We start from the raw sequence: 17,615 nt of genomic DNA, 5'->3' as shown, positions 1-17,615 counted from the left end.
CTTTGGTGTTCTTTAGCGCGATGACTGTATGACACTGGAAGCACTTCTTGATTCTGGTGGAGCAATCCTCACAGGTGAGGCAGTGACCACACGGCTGGAACACCACCACTGCCGGAAACTCTAGGCAGATGGCACATTCCCCATCCTTCTCCTCAGCCTGGTGGTACAAGCAGGTTGCCTTACCATTACAAATATCTTCCACTTCATTATTACTCTAGTGGTAGTACAGGCAAAGTCAACCAAAATCCACCTGGATCTTGATGATCACTCATGGCATAATTGATGACAGGTTGGACTCATTCACCTTGAGTGTCCTGCCAGGGTTCAGTCACCACCAATGATCTCTCAAAATAAATTTATTCTGTCTTCTGAACAATAGCTCAATGTTTCCATGATGATCCAAAGGGGAATGTGACACCACTTTTATACCTCAAGGAAATAATGGACAATGAACAAAATACATTTCCTAAGCTACATCAGATGCTGCTAAGCTCCTTTATCTTCAAGGGGAAAACAGTTTTGTAAAGATGACATTTACAACATCAACAGTACTTACTTTTTCCAAATCACAGTTATTCTGAGGTTCCTGAGGCGTGGGCACAACTTTGCTGGTCTCTACTGCTACCTTGGCTGGGCTGACCGGCTGTGAGACGGGCCCAGATCTCGGGGGGATACCTGGACTAGCAGGACACTGTGGGAAACCTTGCTCAAAGCTGTGGTGCCGGAGGTCCTCAGAGGCCAAGTCCAGAGCCTTGATGTCCATGTCAATGCGTGCGTTGCCTCCTCTGTGTCAAGTATAGGTGTTTTTTTTTTTTACAACAGGGTCAGTCAAGGCCAGAAGTTAGTTAACATGCTATCCTCACTTCCACTGTATTTAGTGTTATCCCTCAATCTTTAGTACTCTCACCAAAAAACAATCTTCTAACAAAACTAGATTAACACAATATATGCAGACAAGAAAACATAACACTAAAGAATGAGAGCTCATGTCAAGTGACAAAATGGCATTACAGAATTCAGAGCATAAAGTTATCAATACTGGTACAACAAAATTCTGTTTAATCAAACTCTAAATATCAAAAGACCTCACATAACTAAATCATTATAACACGTGATGGAGGCAACATCTTCCTTCCCAAGACTCCTATGCCTCCTGATCCAACACTAACCCAGCCTGTGGCGTGTAGCTCTGCAGGAGATCAATAGTGCTGGTGTCATTGATGAGGTCGAGTGGTGTCTTTTTCCGGTGGTTGGCAGACGTCACACTACACCCTCGCTGGGCCAGGAAACAAGCAAGGGCCAGTGATACATTGTTTTTGAAACCTTTCTGTCCAATGTCGGCCAGGATCTGGAGGAGAGGGGAGAGGACATTATCATTGCTATCCTATATTCATCAGGTCAAGCCCTCCTTTCAAACAATACTGGTAGCTGTACATTACACCTTCCTTCTCTTGTATCACATTGTAGTTAGTTTTCCCTAATACTAAGTGCTAAGTTACTAAGTGCAGTAAAATCAATCTAGTGGGAAACAAAAAGTTTCTTGATGCTTGAATGAGTACAGCAAAAGATAAAGGTTAAGGACAATACAAACATCAGACAGGCAACCATCCTCAAAAACACAAAACAACCAAGCCATCATCCACTACTCCCTCTAATACTCTGTGCAGGTAGAGTGGTATACAGAGGCAAGGTGAAAATATAGAGATATGAGTTGGTGGGCAAGAGCCAGGTGACATGAGGAACTCCCTGCCTACTTCTGTATTTCCTTCTTCCTATAACTTGAGCTCTCAAGAGGGAGGTTTCAAGAGACTTATCCTGCAATTTTGGATGATCCTTTTGTCCTCTCTTTTAGGACTGGCACTCAGTGGGCCTTTTAAGCATTTTTATTGCCTTTGACCAATGCCCCTCTTACATGAATAAATAAATAAATAAATAAATAAATAAATAAATAAATAAATACCTTGGTGATGGTGGGGGCATGTGTTGGGTGGGTGAGGGAGGTGGTGGAGTTCTTGAGGAGTGCCAGGTGGAGGGGCGTGTCTCCATCCTCGTCACAAGCAGTGATGTCTGCCTTGTGGTTCACCAGAAGCTCCACAACACCACAGTGACCCTGAGCAAGGAGGAGGAAAGGTGGAGTTGAGGTGGCATGTAGCTACATTAAATCCACTACTGTCTTGATCTAAAGGTGGAGTTATAGTGGAGTGGAGTCTGGTTTCTTAAGATGCAGTCAGGGCTGATTTTGGTTTCTTTATCCATTACTGTCTTACTCAGGAGTTGCAAGAGTCTGCTTCTTAAAAGTGGAGTTGTTGTGGAATCTGGTTCTAAATGTGGAGTTAAGGTTGTCTGGTTTCTACATCCATTAGTAGTTAAACTAAAAATGAACTTCTTTACCCACTGCTGTCTTAATTTCTACCAAGGCCACAGTCGTGGTGATGGTGTCACACTGGTAGGTCTGCAAAGCTCTTATTCCCAGTGAATGTAACAGCCCACCTGAGACACTGCCAGCAGGAGAGGTGTCTGTCTCTTGTTGTTGGTAATGTTAACAGCTGCCTTGCCCAGGGTAATGAGGGTCTCAGCCACTTGTCGATGGCCATTGAGGGCTGCCAGATGGAGCGCTGCAAAACCGTCTTCCTTCCTCACATCCACAAGCTGTCTGGACCGCAGGACAAGTTTCTCTGCCGCACTGGAACACAGAGGAGGATTAACATTAAGTTGGTGATGCATTTCAGTGTCAATATATACACAGAAAGAGGATGGTGTCAAGTTACGGATGCATTAATGCACAGAGAGAGAGAGAGAGAGAGAGAGAGAGAGAGAGAGAGAGAGAGAGAGAGAGAGAGAGAGAGAGAGAGAGAGAGAGAGAGAGAGAGAGAGAGAGAGAGAGAGAGAGAGAGAGAGAGAGAGAGAGAGAGAGAGAGAGAGAGAGAGAGAGAGAGAGAGAGAGAGAGAGAGAGAGAGAGAGAGAGAGAGAGAGAGAGAGAGAGAGGTAATCAAAGGCAGAAAGAGATGGAAATATGAAAGGACAATCCATCTTGACCAAAATCTACTCTGATCTTAACCTGGCAATCACTGGAGGCCAGACTGGCAATGTGTCAGACTAACTAGTCTATCTTGAATGCCTTGCCACAGCTCAGTCCACCACTAGTGACCTTTCATACCCAATTCATCCCACAGCTTCACATCACCATCTCTGAATGTTTCCATGACACTAAAAGTGAATATTACAAGACAAAGAGACAAGAAAGAAAAGAACACTAAGCACTCACAAATTGTTTCCCTTGAGGGCCCCATGGTGCAGGACATTGAAGCCCCTCTTGTTGCGCAGCGTCACATCCAGGTGGGGGCAGTTCCCAAGCAGCTCCAGGATTTCTACGCTCTCCTTCCCTATAGCATCGTGCAGGGCTGTGTCACCATAGGAGTCCTGTGCAAGGTTAGAATGAAGGGAAGCTTGATCACTTTGCAAATATGTGCTCATGTGTGCCTGTGTTTACCTATTTGTGTTTTTACAGGACTGAGTCAAGTTTATAATGTGTGTGTGTGTGTGTGTGTGTGTGTGTGTGTGTGTGTGTGTGTGTGTGTGTGTGTGTGTGTGTGTGTGTGTGTGTGTGTGTGTGAGTGTGTGTGTGTGTGTGTTTATTTAGTTATGATTTACAGGAAATATTTTAACACATCTACAATTTCATCTCTGTATCTCATTTGGTCACTCATTGCTTTAATAAACTCAGATACACTCTATATCTACTGTGTGTGTGTGTGTGTGTGTGTGTGTGTGTGTGTGTGTGTGTGTGTGTGTGTGTGTGTGTGTGTGTGTGTGTGTGTGTGTGTGTGTGTGTGTGTGTGTGTGTGTGTGTGTGTGTGTGTGTGTGTGTGTGTGTGTGTGTGTGTGTGTGTGTGTGTGTGTGTGTGTGTGTGTGTGTGTGTGTGTGCACGCTTTCACCTGTGTACCACCAGAACCTGCAGCACTCCGGCACTCACCTGCACATTGACATCACAGCCATACTTAATGAGCACCTTGACGCACGCTGCATGTTGCTTGTTCACTGCCACGTGCAGCGCCGAGCACCGGGCTTTGTTCACCACGTTGATGGACGCACTCTTTCTCAGCAGCAACTCCATGATCTCTGGCTGGTTCCTGGTATGGTGGTGTGATACATGAGTGGATGGTGACAGGAAGTGGCCCATATTTTCTTCAAAGGTTTTACTGCCTTTTCTGAATTAATTTGAACATGCACTAAAAAAGTTATTGGATTTTCAAGAGTATGTAGTTTTGGCACCAGTTTATCTTTCCATCCAGGGTAAAAAGGAGTGGCAGTGAAACAAAATAAAAAGAGACTGAGGCCAACAGCAAAGTAACACAGAGGATGGAGTGTGAACTGACCCAAAAGCAGCGTAGTGGAGGGCCAAGTCCCCATCGTCGTCTGCTATGTCCAGGGAAGCCTTGTGGTCCAGCAGCAGGCGTACCATGTCCATGTGGCCCTGGTGACATGCCACCTGCAGGCATGTCTTACCCGAGCTCTTCCCATCCACCTGGGGACAAACACCATCGCTACTAATCTTGCTTGGCTTCCTGGGTTAGTGTTATGATGGATTCTTATTTAGTCATGGGGAATGTCTGAATGAACATGTACCTTATCTGGTTGTTTGTCTAGGAGGTGAGCCACTGCCTGGGTGTGTCCCTGCGCTGCCTCCCTCACCAAATGATCCACCACTGTTGAATCTGCCTCTGAGTCCAGCAGTGGATGCAGGATGGATGCCAGATGACCTGGGGAAAGAGTGTACCAGTCACTTTCCTTCTAATTTTAAAGACAGTTATGTTTATCCCTGTTTCTATGTCTGTGTTCATCATGCTGATGTCTATGCAGAGAGGGCCAGTTGAGACAAAGCAGCCACCCCTCATCCCTCCCCAACACATTCACCTAAACAAACAAATAAACAAACAAACAACACACACACACACACACACACACACACACACACACACACACACATTCCTTAAAAGTAAATAAAAAACATCTTAGCCACTAGATTGTACTTACAAAAAAGAAAACTCTTTCAACTAAATCCCAATTAGAAACACTGACCAACACAGTGTTATCATCACTCCTACCACTTTCCACTTAACACTAAACTTGACCTAACCTAATCAAAGACACCACACAGTAAGAAGCAACAATGAGGAGCAGCAGATGCCCACCAGAGAAACACACCGCAAGCAACACTCACCACCACTGGGGCCGGCTGTCTCAGTGCTATGGTCCTGTCGCTCGCTGGATCTCACGGTGGCACTGTACTCGGCACCCTGGGGAGCTGCCGTCACACACAATGGGTTGAAGGTCCAGGTTTTGCTCTCCACGTTCACCCGCAGATCCCCATCAGAGTAAACATGCGCCACAATGCCTGTCTTGCCGAGGGCCTGCCGTGAGACAACAATGAATGGAGGTTGGGAGGAGATAAAATATTGAAAGAGAAAGAAGCATCATGGATAAATGATTCTATGAAAGATAAATAAAAGGTAAGGAGAGAAAAGAAAACAAAGAAAAGAACAAGTGTAAAGAGAAAGAAGCATCATGGATAAATTATAAGATTAAACAAAATAAGGAAAAGAAGATAGTGATGCAATATGGAGAAAAGAAATGAAGAAGCAGAAAATAGAAGAAGAAAAGGTGAGGCCAATAATTAACAATTATACAAGAAAGTGCTGACAAAAAATGAGGGATTTCATGAATAATCTACAAGAAGAGGATGTTAAGTAAGAAAATTATAACAATGTTGATGAAGGAGGTTATTCAGTGATTTCATAAGAATCTCAACTGCAAGAATGGCATGATAATGAGTGATGTAATGATGTCAGATCCATCACGGACTTCCCTTTGGATAAATGTAACCTTAGCAAATAAACAATGGTAAAGGTTAAAGATGAGTTTAGGGTAAATGGAGGACTGAATGATACCAGTGAAGGAAATTTACCAATGGGAAAAACCAGGGGAAAATTTACAATATATAGCTGCTCTAGATAGTGATATCATGTCTGGCAACCACCTCCATCTATCATATCCCCCACTGGTCTTTGAGGAGCTCTTAACATCAAGCAATTTAGAACACAAGAACACAAAAACATAAGTAAATAAAGGAAGATGCAAAAAGCCATCAGGCCTACACATGGCACTCACTGTATGAAACGTACCTATTTTCACCTATCATCTCCATCCATAAATTTAAATTTGTCTAATCATCTTTTAAACCTCTCTAATGACAGCACTAACAACCCAATTACTGAGTCCATTCCAATCACCAACTCATACCACTCTACAGTATTTAAGAACCAATTCTGATCAATAAATGAATTTCCATTTGAATTACAGACATGAAAAGCACTGCACTACATGACATTACTACCTGAGGACAACTGTACAAATATGGAGTACTCACACTGCTCATATACTCTATCCACTCTCCATGGCCCTTCTGGTACTCCTTCACTTTGGTCATGTCGGATATCACAGTGACCAGATCGCCTCGGTTGTAAGTGGTGACCCGTGCTAGGGCCTTGGGGTGTATGGTCCAGCGTGTGGAATACCCCTCATACTGCACCCGCACGTCCCCCTTGTCTGTGATGCGATGGACCACCCCCACCTTGTCTAGGAACTGAAAGAGGCATTGCTTGAGTAATGGATACAAGTTCAGATGATACAACAGAGAGGTTATGTTATCATGTTAGTGGAAGTAATGGTGCGTTAATTGTACTGAGGTTACCAGGTGAGTTCATAATTTTTTTTGTTGTTGTTGTTATTTGTCTTGGAGTGATGTGTTTCAAGGTTGAATGAAGAGAAGATTAAATAGCACTCCCTATGGATACTCACCTATTTATATTGCTACATGATTTTGAAGTTTGTGATATCCTGTTTTTTAAATACTAAATGATACTTTTCATACCACATACACACATAAACACACACAAGCAAATCAGTTCTCAAGGCAACACATTCCACCATCTTCTTGTTCTACTAATGATGTCAGTATAAAACAACCTCTGCCTACCTCTGCCATCTTGTGATTCCAGCCACCATGACCCTCCTGCATGGTGCGCAGCTCATCCACACTCACCACGACCCTCACCCGCTCCCCCCACCATGAAGGGCAGTGGGCGGGGCGAGGGAGCCACCGCCACCTCCACACTGCTGCCACACTCTGCTGGGGACAACACACCACCATCAGGAGATAATAGTGGTGGTGGTGACTTGGCAATGATAATAATTTGATGACTTACACTTGTATTCAGAAATGCTTTGCTCTCACAACTATTTTCCAAGGCCACATAAAAAAATTAGTTCTCAAGAGTGCTTCTCCTGTTGATAATGTAGAAATCTTACCAATCTGCCATTAGAACCATAAAAACATCCTTAAGAGCCCATGTCACTTGAACCAGAGCCTTAGGAAAGCAGAGGAGGTGCAGCACAGATGAGTTTCTAAATATGGGTCTTAGTGTTGAAGTGTGCAAGTGTATGTAAAATACTGCAAGACATTGTAAAAACTGAAGACTGATAAGATTAATGATGAGGAAGAAAGATTAAAAGTAAGAGGAAGGAGATTAGGGGAAACAGGAGGAGGAGGAGGAGGAGGAGGAGGAGGAGGAGGAGGAGGAGGAGGAGGTATACATATTCAAGGGGCCATACCTTCCTGCTTGCCCAAGACGGGGAGGTGGTGGGTGTAGATGTGGCCATTGGTGGCAGGACAGACCACCTTCAGGTCCACCTTGCCCTTGTGGCCCACCCGGTACACATTGGTTGACCCGCTGGCCCAGGTCACATTTGCCACCGAGCGACCCGATTCGTTGTCCCACCCTCTTATTTCAGTCACCTTGCCATGCTTCCCTGTTGACGTGATGGAGTGTTTGGTTAGGGTAGCTTAGGTTAAGTAAGTTAGCTTGGATTAGGTTAAGTTAGTTTAGGTTAAATTAGGATAGATTAAATTAAGTTAATTTTGGTTAAGTTAGGATAGGCCAGGTTAAGTTATGTTAGGTTAAGTTAGGTTGTTATACTAGGTTAGGTCAGATACATACTGGGGGTCCTCTAGTTATGATGAGTTCCATTCCTACACTACATCATGAACTGACCTTCGGTGTAGGTCAGAACCAGCCTCAGTGAGCACCTAACAGTATGCCACTCACCCATGCTGATGCTACAGTACTGTAAACCCATATGATCTGGGACATAAAAACACATGGAGGGCATTCAGCAAATACGAGTAAAAAAACAATTAAATAAAATGATAATAAAAAAAAGAATATCAGCTAAGGGGAATGTACAGGAACAGGCAATACCCGCCCTGTGATCACCAAATGCCAGAAGTCAAGAATGTCGTAAACCAAGGACTCCCTGCATTAATGTAGTGTAAGATAAGTGTAAGATAGCAAGAGATAGTGTAGCGTCAAGACATTGCAAAATTGTGAGTGTAAGATAGATTGAGAGCATGTGATAAAGGAAGATAATGTGACATAGATGGATAAAATAAAATATAGGTAGATAATATGTATATAATGATGTAAAATAGCGCAAGATATATATTGTAATGTTGATATGGCAGATGGAGAGGAGGGAGATTAGGGAGGAGAAGGAGGAGGAGGGGGAGGAGGAAGAGCAGGAGGAGGAGGAGGAGGAGGAAAAGAATGAATACTATTTAAACAAGGAAAACTGAAAAAAAAATAATAAATGATAATAAGGAGTATCTACATATTCAAAGGAAAAAAATAAAGAGGAAAAAGAAGAGAAGAAATACCAACCTCATTTACAGTGCACGAGGAAAACATCAGAGCCACAACTTGAGCGATCACAACACTTACTTCAAAAAGAGGTCAGCAACACCACTATCATGTGAGTCTTGCTTGAGTCATTGTTGTTAGTGGTGAATCATTAGGGAGCATTAATAGGTGGAAATAGGTAGGTACGTATCATACTGGGACTGCCATGTATAGAACTGATGGCTTATTGCAACTTCCCTTATTTTCTTACCTTCTCCCCCATCCTGGTTCCCCCAATCCCAGTCAGGGCCTCGCTGCACCTTGGCCCCAGTAAAGATGCCCTGGAGTGGAATCTTGTCTGCATTCTTCCTGGCGCCCACCTCAACCCTGTGTCGGGAGAGCAGCGTGCCTGAGTCAGAGGTGTTTGTCAAGTCTCCCTCACACCCACACACTCAGTGGGCTGAAGGTGGCTTAATATATAGTTGCTAAAGTCAAAAGGTACATGCAAAGAACAGCAACAAAATGGTGCCAAAAGTTTAAGAGAGAGAGAGAGAGAGACAAAGACATGCGGTGGATATGATTCAGCCATACAAGTGCTAGCCATTATTTCCCATAATCCCAATCCCTGAGCATTTTTTCAGTTAGTACTAGAGTATATTAATTAGTTTTGTAGGATAGGAAATGGAAAATGAACTTCATCTTTTTTTTCTCCACATGCCCATGCAAATTATACTCCTATACTGCTCTGAATGTTACCTAAAGGCGACTGTAGCAGTGAAAGGGTTAACTTTGATATTTTACCATTCTCCATCACTCCCTCCCTCACTCACCCCTTAGAGGAGGCCGTCTCGTAGCGGATGAAGGGGTGCACTAGATCGTGTTTGTCGCCCATGTAGCAGTTGGTACAGAGGTCATAGTCGAAGCAAGAGTTGCACTTCCAGCGTATCCCAGCAATGGCCTGCTGCCGACACCCATCACATATGTGACTTGGATGCTTCACACCTGGAATAACATAAGGATATAAACACACTGCAAGGAGATTTTGTGTTTAATAACTGAAAAATGGACAGTTGACATCCACAGGACAGTCAGCTGATGCCATGATGTGGTGAACCAAGACTGAAGGAAAACCAGAAGATCACCAGTAGAGCAGCCATAATGGAACCCATACTGGTGATCAGATGTAAAGTTGTTAAGTGATACATGTTTAAGAATCTTCATGTTATTAAATAATTTGTATGAGACCATCAGAGCAAATCAGTTTACGATGTGGCATAGAAACGGAACTCCATCACAACTCAAGAACCCCCTGCATTAAAGACAGCACCTGGCAGGGAGGGTCATGCTGGGGGCTGAACCCCTGAACCCTGGCCAGGACGATCACTGGAGCCTCAGTGGATTTGGGTTGGCCTTGACAGTCTTGCCACTACAGATATAAGTGGAGTCAAGTGGATACAAGTGGTCATCACACCAAACACCAACACATCTTTAAGTCATAAGGAAGTTGTTTTGATTTAATGCTCTTGTTCTTCTCTTCATATTTGTTTCCATTACTGTCTCCACTTAGTAATGCATATGAACAATGGTACTTAAAAAATAAATAAATAAATAATAATGGAAGTTACAATGTAAAGCAACAGGAAATTACAGAGTCCTGTTCCTATTGTTTGAGAGAGAGAGAGAGAGAGAGAGAGAGAGAGAGAGAGAGAGAGAGAGAGAGAGAGAGAGAGAGAGAGAGAGAGAGAGAGAGAGAGAGAGAGAGAGAGAGAGAGAGAGAGAGAGAGAGAGAGAGATTTTTAAGGGTTGGGTAAAGAGGAATATGTGTACAGTATAACTTTTCCTGAAGAGTAAGGAGGAATACCGAGTGAGATTTCCTGGTAGGGAAGAACGGGGCACTTATTGGACCAAGTGTGTGTGTGTGTGTGTGTGTGTGTGTGTGTGTGTGTGTGTGTGTTTAATTTTTACAGAATCAAGTCACATCTTTTAAAACCAGATCATAAATATTTTTCCCGTTTATTCATGCAACTACATTGTTTACACACACACACACACACACACACATACACACACACACACACACACTTCCTCTAGTAATGCATTCCAGTGTATATATCTAATGGTCTATTTAGTAAACTAGCACATTTCACCACATCCTTTTCCCTTCTCCTGTGTTAACAAAATTCAACAATGTTCTCTTCCCGTGTGTGTGTGTGTGTGTGTGTGTGTGTGTGTGTGTGTGTGTGTGTGTGTGTGTGTGTGTGTGTGTGTGTGTGTGTGTTTAAGTCTGAGCCACGTACACACCGATGGAGAAGGGACAGAGCAATCCAACCTGAATAACGAAAGACAATACTAGACGAAACAAAGCAAGCAAGAAAACAACAACGACATGACACCAAGACTTAATAAACAAGACACTCAGCCAGTCAAGCTAAGGAGATGAATTAACCCAAATGACTGAGCTGACACACACACACACACACACACACACAGAGAGAGAGAGAGAGAGAGAGAGAGAGAGAGAGAGAGAGAGAGAGAGAGAGAGAGAGAGAGAGAGAGAGAGAGAGAGAGAGAGAGAGAGAGAGAGAGAATCTGGATTTTTCCTGATGCTTACGGAAATCTTGCTTGATATCTCTCTCTCTCTCTCTCTCTCTCTCTCTCTCTCTCTCTCTCTCTCTCTATACAAAATCCCCAATTCTGAAAAAAAATTTAAATTAACAAGACAGAGAGAGAGAGAGAGAGAGAGAGAGAGAGAGAGAGAGAGAGAGAGAGAGAGAGAGAGAGAGAGAGAGAGAGAGAGAGATTAACACAGCCCATGGATGAAAAAAAAAAGTAGAGGGGAACATTACACAGAAAATATTGATCTGTGGAGAGGATAAACGGGAGGAGAGGGAGAGGGGAAGAGAGAGGGAGGAAGAGGGGAAAAGGGGAAGGAAGAGAGGGAGGGAATGGTAAACTCTGTCCCCTCTACGATCGATATTTATAAAAGGGGAGAGAGAGAGAGAGAGAGAGAGAGAGAGAGAGAGAGAGAGAGAGAGAGAGAGAGAGAGAGAGAGAGAGAGAGAGAGAGAGAGAGAGGTAAATTAACATGACGTATTATCTTTCTGGTTTAAATGAGAGAGAGAGAGAGAGAGAGAGAGAGAGAGAGAGAGAGAGAGAGAGAGAGAGAGAGAGAGAGAGAGAGAGAGAGAGAGAGAGAGAGAGAGAGAGAGAGGTAAATTAACATGACGTATTATCTTTCTGGTTTAAATGAGAGAGAGAGAGAGAGAGAGAGAGAGAGAGAGAGAGAGAGAGAGAGAGAGAGAGAGAGAGAGAGAGAGAGAGAGAGAGAGAGAGAGAGAGAGAGAGAGAGAGAGAGAGAGAAGCAATGTGCCTGTATGTAAAGGTGAATGAGATATGACTGATAGGAGGAGGAGGAGGAGGAGGAGGAGGAGGAGGAGGAGGAGGAGGAGGAGGAGGAAGAGGAGGAGGAGGAGGAGGAGCAACATAGGGTAATCAATAAGAAAGAGGGCAGGGTTCCTCCTTTCTTCCCTCCCTTTTCCCCTTCCTCCTCCTCCTCCTCTTCCTCCTCTACAAAGCATTGGTAGTACTATACAAAATGAAGGAATGAAATGGAGGAGGGAGGGAGGGAGGGAGGGAGGGAGGGAGGGAGGGAGGATGGAAGGAAGGAAGAAGCATAAATAAAGGAAGGAAGGAAGGAAGGAAGGAAGGAAGGAAGGAAGGAAGGAAGGAAGGAAGGAAGGAAGAAAGAGAGAGAGAGAGAGAGAGAGAGAGAGAGAGAGAGAGAGAGAGAGAGAGAGAGAGAGAGAGAGAGAGAGAGACTAAAATATCAACAAGCAAAAAATAATCTCTCTCTCTCTCTCTCTCTATCTGCACCACTAATGTCAACCAAAAAAAAAAGTGTCAGCGGTTTATTTAAAGGACCATATATTGAAAACTTTACCCATGCAAGCTGAATTAATGAAGGGGTCAATATACGTAGTGGGTGCATGGTGGTAGGTGAGGCTGTGCTGGTGGTGGTAGTAGTAGTAATAGAGGCATTGGTAGTGGTGGTGGTAGAGGTAGTGGTGGTGGTGGTACCTTCCCTTGTAGGCTGGAAGAGAGCAATTACTGGGCACGCGGCTTCGATTATCCCTTGTACCACCTCGTTTACCCCCCACATCTCCTCTTCCTCCTGTACCAACCACCCTCAACCACCACCACCACCACATCCACCTCCTCATCCTGCTACCTTGCATAAGTGTAGCGCGTCTCCGCTCCTTCACTTACAGAGTTACGAGTGCTACGCCTCGTTCATTTAACCCAACGTGTGGTAACTTAAGCAACGATGCAGTAACATGACCCACAGACTCCTTCCCCTACACCGCCTTCCTCCTCTTTCCTGGCCCGTGTTAAGATGAGACTGCTATACTGTTTCTTATGCCTGGTGTTCAGTACCTACGCCCCGTCCCTCTAGTCATGCTATGTTGCTGTATTAGATGTGCAACAGGAAAATAAATACGTTTAGAAAATGTGAATACAAGGCAGTCTTCCTGATGTTGTGTTTCGAAACGCTTTGCTCTCTCTCTCTCTCTCTCTCTCTCTCTCTCTCTCTCACCAAGACTGTTTTCAAAGGCCACACAGATGATTTGCCGGGTTCTCAAGAGTGTTTCTCCTGTTAACAGTGAAGAAATCTTGTTAATCTGTCACTAGAACATAAAAAATCTTTAAAAACACGTGTCACTTCACCTACAGCCTTTTGGAAGTTGTGAAGGCGTGGCGCGGAAGTGTTTCAGGAAGAGAGAGAGAGAGAGAGAGAGAGAGAGAGAGAGAGAGAGAGAGAGAGAGAGAGAGAGAGAGAGAGAGAGAGAGAGAGAGAGAGAGAGAGAGCATGGTTACACTCCCGGATGACAACCTATCAGCACGGTAAAGAGGCCACACACACACACACACACACACACACACACACACACTAACAGGGTTGTGGGAATAGCGGGTACAGACATATTAAGGTTGTCTCAATTGTCCGCACTGCTACTGCTGCTGGCCACAGAGAGAGAGAGAGAGAGAGAGAGAGAGAGAGAGAGAGAGAGAGAGAGAGAGAGAGAGAGAGAGAGAGAGAGAGAGAGAGAGAGAGAGAGAGAGAGAGAGAGAGAGAGAGAGAGAGAGAGAGAGAGAGAGAGAGAGAGAGAGAGAGAGAGAAGGGATGCAATATGAAACAACAACTACAACAACAACAACAACAACAACAACAACAACAACAACAACAACAACTACTACTACTACTACTACCACCACTGCTACTTTAAAGGGCCAGCAGCTTAATGTTTATGAGTTGGCTGTCATTATTATATTACGATCATTACCATTACGAACCGTGTCATTATTATTATTATTATTATTATTGTTATTATTATTATTATTATTATTATTATCATCGCCGTCATAATCATGTTTCAATTATACAAGACTCTCTCTCTCTCTCTCTCTCTCTCTCTCTCTCTCTCTCTCTTAGTAACAGTAGCTACTTTTAAACGGATGCACGTTGTCTGTCTGTCTGTATGTCTGTCAGTTACACGACCAGTATAGCGGTGCTCAGTCAGCCAGTCAGGTGGCGAGTCAACCAGTCATTCACCCGTCCACACACTAAGCAGGCAAGTCAGTCAGTCAGTCAGTCAGTCAGTCAGCCGCACAGTCACTCAACCAACTACCAACACAACCACTCTATCAGTCAATCAAGTACTCCGCCAGTCATTGGGTAGGTAGGTAGGTCAGTCAGTCAGTCGGTCGGTCAGTCAGGCAGGCAGTGAGTCAAGCAGTCATATTGATGGTCAGTCAGACAACCGTACCTTCCTTCCTCTTCCCCTCAATCCCCCCTCTGCCCTGTCCTGTCCCCTCTTTCTCCTTCCTGTTCTCTCTCTCTCTCTCTCTCTCTCTCTCTCTCTCTCTCTCTCTCTCTCTCTCTCTCTCTCTCTCTCTCTCTCTCTCTCTTCCATTGTTTGCAAAAATATGGATATGAAAGTGATGAATATGATGATGATGATGTGGAGGAGGAGGAGGAGGAGGAGGAAGAAGAGGAGGAGGAGGAGGAGGAGGACACCGAAAGCGGAACACCAAATTAAGGTCACGAAAGAAGAAGAAGAAGAAGAAGAAGAAGAAGAAGAAGAAGAAGAAGAAGAAGAAGAAGAAGAAGAAGAAGAAGAAGAAGAAGAAGAAGAAGAAGAAGAAGGGCAACAACAACAACAACAACAACAACAACAACAACAACAACAACAACAGGGATGAATGACTGAGAATTAAGGAGACGGACACAAATTACAGGTGAGAGAAAGCATAAAGTCTTGTACTGTACTACTACTACTACTACTACTACTACTACAAGCACTCGTACTCACCCACAGGCGCATTATCTAGCAGAATCAGGTCATAGGCAGCCTGGTAACCCACGCGATAGTTTGTCCTCGCCCCAGCATCCCACTGTACTACCACGGTCCTGTCCGGCGTGGTGGAGGAACCCGGCCGCCCTACCTCCACGATGGTGCCCGCGTGTCCCGCCCCACCATCCTGCTCAGCCCACTTCCAGTCAGGGCCTCTCACCACTCTCAGGCCAACCTCCGCCAGCCCCATCGCCTCGTCACGTTAGCTTAGGTGTGTTGATGTCACCGCCGCCCGCCGCTACCTGTTGTGGGTGGTGGCGGGGAGGAGGGGGAGGGGTACATATGATAAGTAAATGAAAGGTGGTACTGAATACAAACAGTGATAGCAGTGAAATTATGTGGAATAAAACTAAAAGGAAGAAAGAAAGAGAGAAATGAGGTGTGTTAATTAAGGTATATAGTGTGTTTGGTCTCTCTCTCTCTCTCTCTCTCTCTGATTTCACCTTTTTTCTTAATTACCTGACGTGTGTGTGTGTGTGTGTGTGTGTGTGTGTGTGTGTGTGTGTGTGTGTGTGTGTGTGTGTGTGTGTGTGTGTGTGTGTGTGTGTGTGTGTGTGTGTGTAATTTTTTTTAAAGAACTTCTACTAATCTTTTTAAAACTTTACGTAGATACTTCAGTCTCCTCCTCCTCCTCCTCCTCCTCCTCCTCCTCCTTCTTCATAATTATAATCTCTCCTTTTATCTTCCTCCCTCCCTCCCTCTTCTTCCTCTTCCTCCCCTTACATTCATTACTTATTTTCCTCCCTCTTTACTTCTCTCTTCTTCTCATCACAGCTCCCCTCTTCCCTCTCCTCTTATCTCCCTTCTTTTCTTCTCTTTTTCACTATCCTCCCTCTCCCTCCTTTCTTTCTTTCTTTCTTCTTTTCTTCAAGTCCTTTACCCTTCCTTCCTCCTCCCTTCTTGCTCTTCCTCTTTTCGTTCCTCCCTTCATCCCTTCATTTCTTCTCTTTCTTTCCCTTCCCTTCTCCCTCTTCTATTGAGATCTTCCTTCCTTCCTCCCTTTCTCTTCTCTTCCATGCCTCTCACTCTTCTCCCTTTAACTTCGTCTCTCTTCCTTCCCTCTCCATCTTTCCTTTCTTCGTCTTCATATTTACTAACCTCTGCCTCCTTCCCTCCTGCTCCCTCTCCCTCTCCTCTTAGCTGACTCACTACTCCTTCCCCTCCTCCTCCCTGCCTCTCCACTGAACTGACTCGAGCAGGTGACTCACGGGTAGGTCAGCTCACCGTGCAGCAGGAGTGGGCGTCAGCAGGTGAATTACATCTTGGTGTGTTTGTAAGGGTGTGTTTCAGCTCAGCACTGTCACTGTCACTGGTGTCTGCATCACTGTCACCATCATCACTGCCTTTGTCACGTCACTGATGGGGATGGTGTGTATTCTCTCATGTAATTGTTGTTGTTGTTGTTGTTGTTGTTGTTGGGGTAGTTTCCAGGGTTACCGCTACTGGTATTGTTTTCACTGTAAGTACGTGCTCTTAGAAGTTCATGCAAGCTGCCACGTGTCACACTGCTAAGTAGTGGTGGTGGTGGTGGTGGTGGTAGCAAAAGTAATCATCTGCTTCACTGCTTCACTGCTGTTCCGAATCACTCACTGAAGCTTTACTGTTTTTTTCCTTTTTATTCATTTTCTTTTTCTTTTCTTTTTTTCACTCAAGTTGATACACTGAAGTTTGTTTTCTCAAGTTTTATGAATCTTTCTTTGTGTTTTCTTCAGTTTTTTTCTTTTTCGTCATTTTTTTCTCTCTCGAAGTTTCACTCACTTTTAACCTCTCTCTCTCTCTCTCTCTCTCTCTCTCTCTCTCTCTCTCTCTGGCTTTATTTCCGCCCTTATTCACTGTTTCACTAAGGGTGTTTCTTCCGCGCTGTGGTGTTGCGATGGTTCTTGCAGCTCCTGTCAACACCACTCCTCCATCCTCGGCCTTTCCTGCAACACAACACAAGACTGGTGAATGGTCTGCACAACACACACACACACACACACACACACACACACACACACACACACACACACACACACACACACACACACACACACTTTTTTTTGTGGTAGTAGTAGTAGTAGTAGTAGTAGTAGTAGTAGTAGTAGTAGTAATAGTAGTAGTAGTAGTAGTAGTAGTAGTAGTAGCAGTAGTAGTAGTAGTAGTAATGATAATAATAATAATAATAATAATAATAATAATAATAATAATAATAATAATAATAATAATAATAATAATGAATCACTTTCGGAGCTTTGCGAGAGAGAGAGAGAGAGAGAGAGAGAGAGAGAGAGAGAGAGAGAGAGAGAGAGAGAGAGAGAGAGAGAGAGAGTGGAGGGGGCAGTGGGCGGGTCACACCTCCACTGGGCTGCAGCAACAAAGGTCAAAGGTCACGACGAGGGAAGGCCAGGCTGGAAACATGACAGGAGCTTGAGAGAGAGAGAGAGAGAGAGAGAGAGAGAGAGAGAGAGAGAGAGAGAGAGAGAGAG

General features: G+C 44.3%; 1 protein-coding gene across 1 annotated transcript in view; it reads right to left on the bottom strand.

The window, feature by feature from the left end:
* LOC135111608 (E3 ubiquitin-protein ligase MIB2-like) overlaps positions 1 to 17,615 on the bottom strand; it is a 32,568-nt gene that overhangs the window by 3,328 nt on the left and 11,625 nt on the right. Inside the window, exons 2-18 of the mRNA XM_064025101.1 lie at positions 16,375 to 17,072; positions 15,109 to 15,392; positions 9,568 to 9,739; positions 9,009 to 9,124; positions 7,674 to 7,871; positions 7,039 to 7,178; positions 6,430 to 6,645; positions 5,224 to 5,413; positions 4,629 to 4,762; positions 4,379 to 4,527; positions 3,976 to 4,132; positions 3,267 to 3,421; positions 2,491 to 2,683; positions 1,961 to 2,110; positions 1,170 to 1,348; positions 557 to 785; positions 1 to 157 (exon numbers count right to left, since the gene is read on the bottom strand). Of these exons, the coding sequence (XP_063881171.1) occupies positions 1 to 157; positions 557 to 785; positions 1,170 to 1,348; positions 1,961 to 2,110; positions 2,491 to 2,683; positions 3,267 to 3,421; positions 3,976 to 4,132; positions 4,379 to 4,527; positions 4,629 to 4,762; positions 5,224 to 5,413; positions 6,430 to 6,645; positions 7,039 to 7,178; positions 7,674 to 7,871; positions 9,009 to 9,124; positions 9,568 to 9,739; positions 15,109 to 15,340 (2,767 nt within the window). The 5' untranslated portion in view covers positions 15,341 to 15,392; positions 16,375 to 17,072. The remainder of the gene's footprint in view (positions 158 to 556; positions 786 to 1,169; positions 1,349 to 1,960; positions 2,111 to 2,490; positions 2,684 to 3,266; positions 3,422 to 3,975; positions 4,133 to 4,378; positions 4,528 to 4,628; positions 4,763 to 5,223; positions 5,414 to 6,429; positions 6,646 to 7,038; positions 7,179 to 7,673; positions 7,872 to 9,008; positions 9,125 to 9,567; positions 9,740 to 15,108; positions 15,393 to 16,374; positions 17,073 to 17,615) is intronic.

The sequence above is a fragment of the Scylla paramamosain genome, chromosome 22 (genome assembly GCF_035594125.1).
Source record: "Scylla paramamosain isolate STU-SP2022 chromosome 22, ASM3559412v1, whole genome shotgun sequence".
NCBI lineage: Eukaryota > Metazoa > Arthropoda > Malacostraca > Decapoda > Portunidae > Scylla > Scylla paramamosain.
Note: the sequence above shows the minus strand (reverse complement) of the source record. Positions and strands in the feature narration are given on the sequence as shown.